Raw genomic sequence first — 14,029 nt, forward strand, 5'->3', positions numbered from 1 at the left:
CATAGCACTATTAACTGATCAGGGTCTGCCGTGCACTTTTGGTCACAGGCCTTGCCTCACTTCCCCTCCTTCTCTGCCCCTTCTCCTGACCTTGCATGATCTCAAAAAGCTAAGCAGGTTCAGAATGGGTTCATCCTAGGATGGGCACCCATTAAGATGCAACCCAGGGCTGGAAGTGAGGAAGTGGAAGATACATTCTAAAGGGCCAACAAGCTTCTTCCACCTCATTGGCAGGAACGCTGGACGTGTCCATGAAGTCCCCAGCTTGGAAAAGGAAGCTTCTCACCCTGGACCCATTGATCCAGCCTTGTTCCCACTTTTACAGGGGTGGGAGGGGGGTGGAGTGGGGGTGATCGGGAAATCTTAGCTTTGGTACAGGAGAGGAAAGAAAGTTGAAGCAAATCAGCAAACATACAAAGCTTTGGCTGAAAATCTGGAATATGATTTTGGGAGAACACCAAGAGGGGTTCACCCAGGATAAGCTCAATAAAGGAGGGTGGAGGGGAGACAGGACCAGATCCAATTTCTTATTCTACACAAAGCAAAATGCAGGGCTTTCAGCAGGGAACATGCCAAACATGAGCATAATTGTAACCATTAAATAAAATGTGTGGTTTTTTTAAAGGTTTTGGAAAAGACACAGAAGTTACAAGGGCTATGTTGTTTTCCAAAAATCCACCTGGAAAGGTCTTTTCCCCTCTTTTTTTTTTCTGCCTCAAGCAGAACAATTTGTTGACTTCATTAGAAGCAAATTAAAATGCTTATCAAATCAGAATTGGGTCCTAAGCAGCAATTCCGCTGTTCTCTCTTCCACACAGACCCTTACAACCCCAAGGTACTTATTCACACATGCATTGGTTGGTCTATGTCCTCCTAAGTCAGCATCCAAGGCATAAAGCTAACTTACGCTTATGAACTTTAAACATCCATGCTTGGATGAGAAAACAGAGAACACAACTGCAGAAGAAGTGAAGAGCAGTTAACATAATTTTAAAATAAATTACAGAAGCCTACAAAAAACTGACTTTTGAACAGTAAAATTTAGCAAAAGTTTATTTATCCATCTATCCTCTGTTGGGAGTGCCAGACTGGCACCTTCTGAAACAGTTAACAATGGGACACCTATGAATCCCAGGCCAATCCCAGGCCATGGAGGAAGAGATCCACACCTGGAATACCTTCCCCCTCCCCCCCAAAAAAAGTGCAGGACAAGGCATTTTCAGCAAACCAGCTATCCTATAAAACCCCCCTTCTCAGCAGCCAGTCACAAATGCACATAAAACTTTATCCAAGACAAGTAAGGATAAGTTTAAATACCCTGAGTAATATAAACCGACTTTACCAAGCAGCTAAGTCCCATTCAACACCACGGGGCTTACTTCAGGTTTAGACTGCAACCAAAGGCATTTTGGATTGCACATAAAATTCCAGTAAAACTTTAGGCTCCCAGGGGAAGCTGCAAACAACAGACAGGAAAATAAAGGTTTATGACAGAATATTTGCATTTTATTTAGGGATTTTAAACTGGAATTTCTAAAACAGTCTTGCATCTTTGTTTAATCCCCCAAAATACACCTTACAAAGAGAGAATTCCCGGGTATTAATTCTTAGGAAGATGGAGGTAACGTTGACACCTCGGTACAATTAAAATTGGCACTTAGGTGAAGATGTCCATCGGATGCTTGAAAGTGCTGACTGGGAGGTGGAGTCCAAAGCAGTGGCCGTGAAAAAGGAGCTCAGCATTCTCCCCAAAATGACCAGTGTGTGTGTGTGTGTGCCTGAAACCCCTGGAGGGCCCATCCTACCCAGGTGAAGCTCGGTGAAAAGTTCTGCACCGGTTCCAAGCCAGGGCTCCAAAGTCACCGCCCGTACAACAAGAGACAAAGTTTGGCAAAGTTTTTCCCTATGGCTAAAGAGAGTTCTGTGCACAGCGTTAGTCCCGGCTGCTGAGATGGCAAGGCTCTGAGCAATAAAATAAAAATAATAATAATAACGACGACGACGACGACAACTACGAGAGACGGCTTTCACAGTACGGGGCGGGCGGGCCAAAACCCCGAGCGGAGAAGCGGAGGGTCCAATCCGGGCCGCCCGGCGCCCGCTTTTTGCTCCTGGCCAGGGCTCAAGGTCCGCGCTCCCCACGGCCCCGACTTCCTGTCCGCGGCTGCCCGAGGTCGGCAAGGCAAGCCGGCGGGGGGCCCGCGACCGAGGCGCCTGTCCCGGCCGCTCAGGAGCAGCCGCCCATGGCCTTGACCAGCGAGCTCTCGGGCAGCTGGCGGAAGATGCCGCGGAGGGTGTCCAGCTCGCGGCTGAGCTGCTCGACGCGCTTGCGGAGCCGCTCGTTGTCGTTGCTCAGCTCCAGCACCTTCTGCTGCGTCTCGGCGTTGCGCTGCTTGGCTTTGTCGCGGCTCTTGCGCACCGCGATGTTGTTGCGCTCCCGCCGCACCCGGTACTCGCTGCTGCCCTTGTCCAGCGCCTTCTTGGACTTGGCGGGCGGCGGGGCGGCGTGGGCGTGGAGGCGGTGGGGCGGCGGCGGGCCGTGCGGGCTGGGCGCGGGCGTGGGCGGCGGGGTGGGCTGCCCGCCGGGCTGCAGGTGCACCGTGGTCTGGGCGCAGTGCGCCGCCTGGTACTGGAGGTGGCTGCAGGGCGGGCCGGCGGGCGGCGGCGGGTAGAGCGCGGCCAGCGCGGCCGCCTCCTCCTCCTCCTCCTCCTCGTGCGGCTCCTGCTTGATGAGCAGCGGGCGCAGGCCGGGCAGCGGCGGCGGCGGCCCCCCCTGGCCCAGCCGCTCGTAGGCGCTGCCCTCCAGCTTGTCGGCGTAGCAGTAGAGCGCGGCCCCGCCCGGCGGGAACCCGGCGCCCGGCATGCCGGCCCCGCCGCACTCCAGGCCGGCCTTGGCGGCGCGCTCCTGCTGCTTGCTGTGCTGGAAGAGGTCGGCCAGGAACTCGTCGTTGAAGGCGCCCGGGTCGATGTAGGCGCTCAGGTCGATGGAGTTCTCGTGCTCGCAGATCTCCGGCAGCTCCGACGCCGCCAGGTAGCCGAAGGGGGCCGCCGGCGGGGCGAAGCCGAGCGCGGCCGAGGGCAGGTGCGCGGCGGCGGCGGCGGAGACCGGCGGGCGGTGCGGCTGCGGGTGCGAGTGGAAGGCGCTGGGCATCGGAGGGCGCGCGTCCGCCTCGTAGAAGTTGCCCGGCTCCATCGAGTAGCTAGAGCGGACCGCGGCGCATGGTCGGAGGCCGGCGGGGGCAACGGCAACGGCGGCGCTCGAGGTCGGGGCGGGCGGTCGGGCTCTGGGCTGGCCGAGGCGTCCCGGGCCGGCTATTTATACCTGCCGGCCGATGGGCGCCCCCTAGCGTCCGCCTCCGCCTCCTGCCCGGCCCCGACGGTTCCTCCCCGTCCCACCTCCGGCGCCGCCTCCGGGCCGGCTGCCTGGACCGGCCCTCCCTGCCCGGTTGGCAGCGGCGCCTAACGCCGCCCTCGCTCCCGCGTGCAAGCCGGGGGTCTCCTCGCCCCCTCGGCTGGGACCCGCTGAGCGCCGATCGCCCCTACGGAGCCCCCCGGCCCGCTCTTCCGCACGGGATGCCCCGACCGGCCCTCGCGGTCTCTTCTCCGGCGGGCGTCGCTGAAGCTTCCCCTCCCGACCCCCGGCCGGCCCATCCCCACCATGCGGCTCCCTTCCCAGCCCCCCCTCCCCTCCCCCCCAGTGCTTTTCCTGCCAATAGCGGGGTGGGGGTGGGGGTGGGGGTGGGGGTGGGGCGGGGGTGTGTATTGGCACGAAGTTCGCTTCCGAGCGCCTAGTTAGTAGGAGAGACTCTCCAAGTTGGAGCTCAGCCAAAAGCACCTTTTCCCCTTCTGCATGACCTGGCAGATTAGGGCTGCCCAAAAGGCTTACACACCTGGGAGCAGAGATAAGGAGCTGGGCAAAGGGCTCCCGGGAGTCCAAGGTACCTTTTAGCAGAGCCCGAGGGAGGCGCCTTAAGAGGCAGCCTTTAAAATATTCTCCCCTGCAAACTGCAGGTAGTCCTCGGGTTACGACCCCAAGGGAGCCCGAAATTTCCGTTGCTAAGTGAGATGGTGGTGAAGAGAGATTTGCCCCGTTTTACGACCTTTCTTGCCACAGCTATTAAGTGAATCACTGCAGTTGATAAGTTAGTAACTTGGTTGTTAAGTGAATCTGGCTTCCCCATTGACTTTGCTTGTCAGAAGGTCACAAAAGGGGATGATGTGAACCCCCCCCCCCGATACTGCGACTGTCATAAATATGAGACAGTTGCCAAGTGTCTGAATTTTAATCACGTAACCATGAGGATGCTGCAGTGGTCATAAGCGTGAAAAATGGTCATAAGCCACTTTTTTTCAATGAGGTGAGTTCGAACGGTCACTGAACAAACTGTTGTAAGTCAAGGACTACCTACCAGTATCTTCATGGCCAACATCACCATCAGTAAAGTAAAGTATATAGTTAAAAATGACACAAAGATTAACAGGTGATTGGGTATATGCAGTGGTGGGAGTCAAATAATTTAACAACCGGTTCTCTGCCCCAATGATTTCTTCCAACAGCCAGTTCACCAAACTGCTCAGAAGGTTAACAACCGGTTCTCCCGAAGTGGTGCGAACTGGCTGAATCCCACCACTGGGTATATGCATTTGTTTCATAAATATATAAACCCCAAATGCAATATATTCACCTTTATGTAATTCCCAGATGATAATTTCCAACTTTAACTTAGGGTGAGTCCAATCCTATGAAGGTTTTTCTCAGAAATAGACCACATGGGATTCAGTCACATTTTCTTCAAGGAGATACACAGCCCAACTCAATTTTCTCTGGCCACCTGTAGGTTGTGGGATATTGGACCAGCCAAATTTTGGACTCAATTGTCCAGAGCGTTTTCTGCCTATCTTTTGGTGGCTTCGCCCTCCCCTCCCATTAGAATGGCAAGTTGGGAACTCAAAGAGCCAGTGCCGCTCCTGTGTGGCATTTTGCACCCCAAGTGTTTTTTGGAAACAGAAAGAGTGCCCTCTGTCAGCTGATGAGAAAACTCTCATCTAAGAGCAAATATAAACTTTGGAGGCACTCAGGCCATCGGCAGCTGGGATGGAAAGTCTAATAATAAAGCGAAAAAAGTTGAGGTGGACATTTTTGATTGCTGAACATTTGTGGTCTGGACCTTGTCACATGCATTGAGAAGAGCAACTAAGAGGATCACAGGCCTAGAGACTAAAATGTATGAAGAATGGCTGCAGGATTTCAGTTTGGCTGGTCTAAAAAAAAGAAGAATTAGGGGTGACATGATAGCAGGATTCCAGTACTTGAGGGGCTGCCATAAAGAAGAGGGGGGGGTCAAATTATTTTCCAAAGCACCAGAAGGCAAGATAAGAAACTTATCTGGATGGAAACTAATCAAGGAGAGAAGCAACCTGGACTTAAGGACAAACTTCCTAACAGTGAGGACAATTAACCAGTGGAACAGCTTTGCCTTCAGAAATTGTGGGTGCTCCATCACTGGAGGTTTTTAAGAAGAGACTGGACAGTCATGTATCTGAAATAGTAGAGGTTCTCCTGCTTGAGCAGGGGGCTGGACTAGAAGACCTCCAAGGCCCCTTCCAGCTCTTTCATTCTAATTTCTAACTTCCAGACTGAATTTCAGGCAATCATAGGAGACTTCAAAACCGTGAGAAGTGATAGTACCCCTCCATACTGCACTGGTGAGCCTACACTTGGAATATTGCACACAGTTCTGGTCACCACGATAGAAACAAAGATGTTGAGACCTGTGGTGAAATTCAAATTTTTTTATTACCGGTTCTGTGGGCGTAGCTTGCTGGGCGTGGCAGGGGAAGGATACTGCAAAATCTCCATTCCCACCCCATTCCAGGGGAAGGATACTGCAAAATCCCCATTCCCTCCCCACTCCTGGGAGAAGGATATTGCAAAATCTCCATTCCCACCCCACTCTGGGGCCAGCCAGAGGTGGTACTTGCTGGTTCTCCTAACTACTCAAAATTTCCGCTACCAGTTCTCCAGAACCTGTCAGAACCTGCTGGATTTCACCCCTGGTTGAGACCCCAGTAAGAATGCAGAGAAGAGCAACAAAAATTATTAGAGACTGGAGGATAAATTAAATGATGACCAGTCAAGGAAAGTGGTTATGTCTAGCCTATTGAAGAGAAAGACTGAGGTGACATAATAGCAGTTTTCCAATACTTGAGGGCTGTCACAGAGAAGAGGAGGTCAACCTATTCTCCAGAGCACCTAAAGGCAGGACAAGAAGCAATGGGTCAAAGCTCTTCAGAGCGAGAGATCCAATTTGGAAATGAGGAATTTCCTGAGAACAATTAATCAATGGAATAACTTTTCGCTTGGAATTGTGGGTGCTCCATTACTGGAAGTTTTCAAGAAAAGATTGGACATCCATTTATCCATGATGATATAAGGTCTCCTGCCTTAATCAGAAAGTTGGACTAGAAGATCTCCAAGGTCTCGTCCATCCCTATGAGTCTAAGTCTAAGGCAGTTTTTTCCCCCACCAGCATTTCCAGCTTCCAATCTGTCCCATCCATTCTAGCTCTGAAGAGTAGTTGGGACTTCACCTTGGCAAGTTGGACATACTTATCGCCACATCTTGTTGATTATGTGTCATCAAGTTGGTGTTGACTCTTGGTGACCCATAGATGGACATTTTTCTTCATAATGATGCCATGATAATTTTCTTCACAATGCTAATTTTTGGGGTTGTGACTTAGTGCTTCCAAACCTTTTGGAGGAACTGTGGTAGATCATCCAGTAACATGATCAGATCAATACAAGTAATGGGATTGACAATTTTTCAGCTCATAGCTTCTCATTTGTGTGAAAGAAGTTAGGGATGGAAATGGAACCAAGAATTTATGGAGACGACAAGATCAAGGGTGAGAAAAGTAAGGCCTTGCACTTTGACAGGAAAAACAAAAACCCCAGGTAGAGAACAGGTGGTGCCTGGCTCAACTATAGCAACTACGCAAGAGATCTGGGTGTCCTAGTAAGACCATCACTTAAATATGAGCCAGCAGTGTGTTGCAGCTGCCAAAAAAGCCAGTGCATCCCAGGACTGCATTAAGATCATGGGAAGCTACAGTTTTATACCACACTAATAAAGCCACGCTTGGAGTACTGCATACAGTTCTAGTCACCAGGATTCAAAAAAAGATGCTGAGAACCTAGAAAGGGTGAAGAGAAATCCTTAGGAAGTGATTGAGATACCTCAATCGCCTCCTAAGTGATTCAGGACCCAGGTGCTATTGTGTGATGGGGTGTGCTCCCATCATTTGTCCAGCTCATGCCAACCTAGCAGTTTGAAAGTGTGCACACACAAATAGATAAATAGGTACCACCTCAGTGGGCTCATGAATGAGGACATGAAAGGAGCCCCCATTCCCGGGTAACAATGATGTCACTGGTTAATCCTTTCCTAACTAGTGACATGATTGTTGCCCAGGGGGCGCCCAGTTCGGGGCTCCTTTCATATCCTCATTCGTGAGCCTCACAAAAAAACAAAGCAAATGCAGATTATCAAATACTGGAACACTGCTATCATACAGAAATCCAGTATTTGAGAGGGGGTCAACTTATTTTCCAAAGCTCCAGAAGGCAAGAGAAGAAACAATGGGTGGAAACTAATCAAGGAGAGAAGCAACCTGGAATGAAAGAGAAACTTCCTAACAGTGAGGACAATCAGCCAGTAAAACAGCTTTGCCTTCAGAAATCATGGGCACTCCATTACTGGAGGTTTTTAAGAAGTGACTGGACAGTTATTTATCTGAAATAGTATAGGTTATCCTGCTTGAGCAAGGGGTTGGACTAGAAGACCTCCAAGGTCCCTTCCAACTCTATTCTGATTGATTGATTGATTAGGGTGATGGCTGTGTTGGTATTAGTATAGGTAGTCCTCGATTTACGGCCACAATTCAGCCCAAAATTTTTGTTGTTAAGTGAATTTTGCCCCATTTTAGGACCTTTCTTGCCACAGTTGTTAAATGAATTACTGCAGTTGATAAATTACTAATCCGGTTGTTAAGTGAATCTGGCTTCCCCGTTGACTTTGCTTGTCAGAAAGTGGGGAAAGCTGATCACGTGGCCCTGGGACACTGCAACCGTCACAAATGTGAGTCAGTTGCCAAGCATCCAAATTTTGATGACATGATCATGGGGATACTGGAAAGGTCATAACTGTGAAAAACGGTCATAAGTCGCTTCTTCCAGTGTTGTCATAACTTTGTCGCCACTAAACAAACTGTTGTAAGTTCAGGGCTACCTGTACTGTGTTTGCTGGAAAATAGAAAGGTGGCGATGAATCAGGAAGAGCTGAAATGTGCGATCAAGAACACACTGGACAATCTTTAACAACAGCTGAGTTTTACACAAGAAAGATCAATGAACTGATTAAGGACAATTGGCAGATCACTCAAGGGGAAATTTCTGCCAATTTTGGGACTGCACCGGAGTATTTGGGTCACGTTATTGATACCAGGTTTCTGCAAGATGGGTTTCTTGCCTATTGACAGCAGAAATGAAAACTTCTGTGTTGATACAGATTTCTCACATTTTGACTCTGCAGGTGGGGATTTTCTAGCATCGTGACAACTGATAAAATATGGGCTGAGTCATCTCAGAAATGTAGTGTTGATCACAGTTTCACTACAAAAACATGTCAAAATCCGAGCACTGGCAGGAAAACCCATGGTTAAAGTTTGGGGGGGGGGGATGTAGGTGGCATTATTCTTAGGGCTCTCCTTCAACCTGGCATTGCTATCAGCCCAGACCACTACGTGGTTAACATTCAAAATTTTGAAACAATTTGATTAAGCAGCGTTCGGAGACACAAGAAGGAAATGTGCTGCAACTTGACAATGCTAGCCTGCACACCTCAGCCCTCCCCCCCACCCCAAGAGGGATGTGATGTTGGCTCAAAGCATTTTACCCCAGCTGGGATCCAATTTAGCACTATGCACTTCCATCATTTCCCAGCACTGAAGGAACACCTTCATGCCTACCTGCTAATTCAGATGAAGAGGTAGAAAGGACTATCAGGGTTTGGTTGAGATAAAATTCAGTATTATTTTGTGATGGCTTTAAGAAGCTTGTCCATCATTGGCAGAACAGAGTAGAAAATGATGCCATTACATGGAGAAGGAAATACAGGTAACCGATATTTCAAATATTTTTGTTTCCTTTATCAAAATACCCCTATTTAAATTAAGGTTATGGAGATGGGGGCATTATTTTTCATTCATTCCTCATAGAGCTTGGTCTTTGCATAATGTATCTAAATTACAATAATTTGAGCCTGATCATTTGCTCTTTGAATGAGAATTCTGCTTTTTTTGGGGGGGGAGGGTCAAATTTTTCAACTTTCAATTTCCAAACATTCAGGGTGCCCAAAAGTTGTGACATGCCTTGGGGATTGTAAAGATATTTTGGTTAGTTTGATATAATTGAGATGTGCTTGGTAAGTAACTACATAAATATCATAACCTTTTAACATTTTGTTTGTTTCATTTGCATCTGAATACTATTTTCCAAGGCCTTCCTTCATGGCTGCTGTATCAAGTGTTGGTTTGTAATATATTTCTTGACTGCTTGTTCCATTATTGTTGATGGTTGATCCTAAAAGGGTGAAGCTCTCCAGCAGTTCAATATCTTCGTTGTCAAAGGTGGCATTTGGACTTCAGTTGTTCTTAGAGAATCAGAGTGACAGGAGGTTGCAACTACGTGCCCCATGCAAATCGGGGAGGAATGGAGCATCCTAAGGGAGGAGGTTATAGTGGTGGTAGACAAACCTATTAGATCAAATTTATCAGGAGGCTTAAGGCTTCCTCTTAAGCTCTTAAACTTGCATATTTTCCGCTGACTATGAAATGCTGCCTATTCCTATGCTTGTGCAGTTTTCTTTTTTAAAAATGGAAAAGTTTGGAATGATAAAAGCATGAAGGTGTGGCCCCATTATGAAAATAAGCTGCTTTGTATGGTTGAAAGGTTAAACCTACCTGCAGAATTTCAACCCTGGCACTTGGACTGTTTTCAAAGATCAGCCGTGAGAGCAGTTATCAGAAGCACCGACTGCTCTTCTTACCGTTCCTTTGGGATGTCCACTGATAACACTATTCAGCATGATTTCGTTCTGTGCTCTGTGCTGGGATGTATAGATAACTATGTAGGTCCAAAGTCACAACTGAACCAGTATCTTTATGGTGGCCAAGCAAATGTCATAAAACCGGCTGTTAAGCTTTTCAGAGCCCTTTGTCAGATTAGAAGCTGGTGGCAGAAGAAATTGAAAAAGTACTAAAAAAAAAATGGATACACGTATGGCTCTGAGGTTGCACCCTGGACCTCAGGCGGAGGCTACAGGTTTAATGAGGGTGCTACATCATTCAAATGATGAAGAGCTGTGGGGTAGTGGGTGCAGATGATTGCAACAGTGGTCCTACTAGGAAGCACTTCCTACGATAGCCACAGGTTTGGTCAGAAGTGGGATATGTCCTTGGACAGGGCTCTCCAATTGTGGCAACTTGAAGACATGTGGACTTCAATTCGGGCCCCAATGGGGGAACATCACTGTGGAGGAGGTTGATCGATTAGCAATAGACCCGCCACCCCCCCGCCCCTTCCATACATATCTGTAGCTGGATCATAGTGTTTGCAGGTATTAATTTATTTATGAATCTAATCCTAATCCAATCCAATCCAATCTATTTTTTAGGATTGTAAACTGCCCAGAGTTATCTTGATGATAAGATGGGTGGCCAATATATTTTATAAATAGCAATAGCAACAGCATTTAGACTTACATACCACTTCGTAGTGCTTTACAGCCCTCTCTAAGCAGTTTACAGAGTCAGCATATTGCCCCTAACCGTCTGGGTCCTCAGTTTACCGACCTTAGAAGGATGGAAGGCTGAGTCAACTTTGAATGAATGAATGAATGAATGAATGAATGTAGATTTTCTGCATGACAGTGGAGTCTTAACATAATATGTCTAAATCAGGATACTTTGAGCGTGATCATTTGTGCCTTAAGATGTGGTTTGAGGTCATCCATGCCTCGAATGAATTCTAGATTGATTTCTTTGATGACATATTTGTGGTGTTTTGGGTTTTTGGTTGTTCACAATATTCTCAGGAGTCTTCTCCGAGTTCACAAACATCAGCAATCTTCTTATTCTGCTTCATAAGGGCATTTTATCAGGTTTGCCTGATTCGCCAGTTGCATCCCTTTCTGGATTGGGACTCTTTAAATACGGTCACTCATGCCCTCATCACTTTCTGCCTGGACTACTGCAATGCTCTCTACATGGGGCTCCCCTTGAGGAGCACCTGGAGGCTCCAGCTGGTCCAGAATGCAGCTGCGCGGGTGGTTATGGGAGTGATGTGGCGCTCCCATGTGACCCCCCCTCCTGCGTGAGCTGCACTGCCTCCCGGTGGTCTTCCAGGTGCGCTTCAAGGTTTTGGTTACCACCTTTAGAGTGCTCCATGGCCTAGGACCGGGATATTTACAAGACCGTCTTCTGCCACCAGTAGCCTCTCACTGACCAATACGCTCCCATAGAGAGGGGCTTCTTAGGGTGCCATCGGTCAAACAGTGTCGACTGGCGGCCCCCAGGGGGAGAGCCTTCTCTGTGGGGTCACCTGCCATCTGGAACGAGCTCCCCCCAGAGATACAGAGGATCCCGGATCTGCGCGCTTTCCCCTGTTCCCTCATAACATTCCTATTCCAGCAGGCTGGCCTGGCCTAACCTCTTTTTTAAACTGTTTTTAAATTTTTTAAATTTTAAATTTGTCTTATAAATTTGGGGTGTTTTAAATTTTGTTTTCTGGGACAAATTATTTTAATTGTATTTTAATGGTTTTTTAACATTTGTATTATATGTATTTTATCTTTTGGCTGTTCACCGCCCTGAGTCCTTCGGGAGTAGGGTGGTATGCAAATTCAATAAATAATAATAATAAAATAATAATAAAGTCCAACAATTGCTTTCAAAGAGTGTCACAGGGAAGATGCATCATGTGCCTGATTCTGATTGTTGTAGGTATGTACCAGGGGTGAAATCCACTTACCTTCGCTACCGGTTTGCAAATGTGAGCACGCGTGTCCCCTCCATGCATGCGCAGAGGGTCAAAAACGGGACGTGCGGACGTCTAGGCAGGTGGGCGGAGCTTCCTGCTGCTGGCACTACCGGTTCGCCTGAGCTGGATTGAACTGGCTGAATTTCACCACTGGTATGCACATGTCACAGCATTTGAATATTTTTCCAAGGCTTTCTTGGCTGCTTTACAGAATGCATGGTGTATTTCTTGACTGCTTGTTCCTTTACAGTTGAAGATTGATTCTCAAAGGCAGAAGCTATCCCCCATTTTGATATCTTCATTGCTAAGGCTGTTGTTCTTCCCGTTATTGTCTCTATAGTTAATTTTAGTAGCATTTTTTTCACTGTGCTCCTTTTATTATTAGCATTTGCAGACCTTTGTATTTTTGGCTATCAGGATAGTGTCATCAGCACAGCACAGGTTACCAATGTCTACTGCTTCAGTTTTCCTTAATACATATTTGGCATATAGTTTGAATAAATACTGGGAGATAATTCAGACTTTTCTCGCTCCTTTGCCAACTTGCCAATTCGTTTTCTTTCCCACTCATCTTCTGTCAACCTCACTGATAGACCAGACCGGAAAATCAACTCTAATTTTTGATTGAGATTGGCTATAACAACAGACTCTCACCAATCTGTTTGCCTCCTCATCCTCCAAATTTTATTTTGCTACCCAGAGGAATGTTTCAGCCCTCTTGCTTATGTAATCATTCTTGCATATTTCTGTCAAGATCATCTCCCCAACTCTCTACATCTACCTTACCCAACAGAGTTACTACCCTTATTGAATGTCTCACATCGACTTCTGGATGCATGACAAGATTCTTTCATGGAGAAATCCTGGATTGCTAGAGTGAGAAATTGGCTTCAAGTACAAGTTTTGCACATAATCATATACACATAAAGCCAGCCAAATTTCAGGAAGAGAGCTTTTGCATGTGATGGCACTTGCTAGTTTTACATAGCTTTTAGGGCATTTTAGGGGAGGTTGGATTGATTGGCTGCTACACTTACAGTAACATGAACAAGGATGAGAAACACACATAGTCTGGCACTTGGTCCCTTCCTTTCTCTTCCTCACAGCTGCCTATCCACACAGTAATTGTTGCTCAGTTTCTGGCTGAGATGTAGGGATTCTGAAGTGGATACAGCTAGATTCCTGTGAGATTAAACATTCTGTTAAATATTCTTAAAAGTTAATTGTTATGGTCAGTCTAAGGTACAGCAGGCTATAATTGTCTTCCAGCCACAGGCTATAGTGTAGAGGTAGCCTGTGTTTTTCAACTTTTGAGGCCCAGAACTGGGGAAAAAAATGCAAGTAGCGGGAAAACCTGCCAAGATGGTGCTATGCAGGGTTAAAGGGTGGAGATTGGAGGCATAATGATGGTCAGATGCAATATCTGGTGCAAAATTGCAGGAATGTACAAAGCTTCAAATCATTGTCCAGCATGTTCCTAACCTTTCAAAGTCCAAGAGGCCTACATGCAACAGAATAAGAAAACCATTTCACACAGATACAGATTTGGTATTTTAGAAAAATCATGATCATAATTGTGGATCTCTGGGCATAGTTTGCTTTGCCATGACATCCCCTTCCCCGTGGTGTTCTTCAACAGGACATGGATGTCTTCAATGGCTCAAGGGCCTCCCTACCCTTTGGCCTTCTTGTTAAGAAGAGGAAAGGGGAGTCTGAAAGTTGCTAATCTCTGAAATGTGGCTGCCCACCTGCCTTCCTTCCAAAGTGAAAACTAAATTGGAGATGTTGGGGAGATGGTAATGGTTTCTTTGGGATTTACTTTCTGGACAATTGGGCTGAGTTCAGATAAGATATTACAGTAGGCTAAAATGAGATTGTCACTCCATGTCTTGGTCCACTCAGGCAATTCAAGATTTTTCTATTTTTAGTT

The 14,029-nt window shown here is 47.3% G+C and overlaps 1 protein-coding gene across 1 annotated transcript; it reads right to left on the bottom strand.

Annotated features, from left to right (window-relative positions):
• Nucleotides 1-1,035: 1,035 nt before the first annotated feature.
• CEBPA (CCAAT enhancer binding protein alpha) lies at nucleotides 1,036-3,600 on the bottom strand. Its single transcript, XM_034425552.3, has one exon. The coding sequence runs from the start codon at nucleotides 3,191-3,193 to the stop codon at nucleotides 2,228-2,230; it is 966 nt and encodes a 321-aa protein (XP_034281443.2). The 5' UTR covers nucleotides 3,194-3,600; the 3' UTR covers nucleotides 1,036-2,227.
• Nucleotides 3,601-14,029: the final 10,429 nt, after the last annotated feature.

Source organism: Pantherophis guttatus, chromosome 11, assembly GCF_059756535.1.
Source record: "Pantherophis guttatus breed Tessera chromosome 11, ASM5975653v1, whole genome shotgun sequence".
In the NCBI taxonomy this organism is placed as follows: Eukaryota; Metazoa; Chordata; class Lepidosauria; order Squamata; family Colubridae; genus Pantherophis; species Pantherophis guttatus.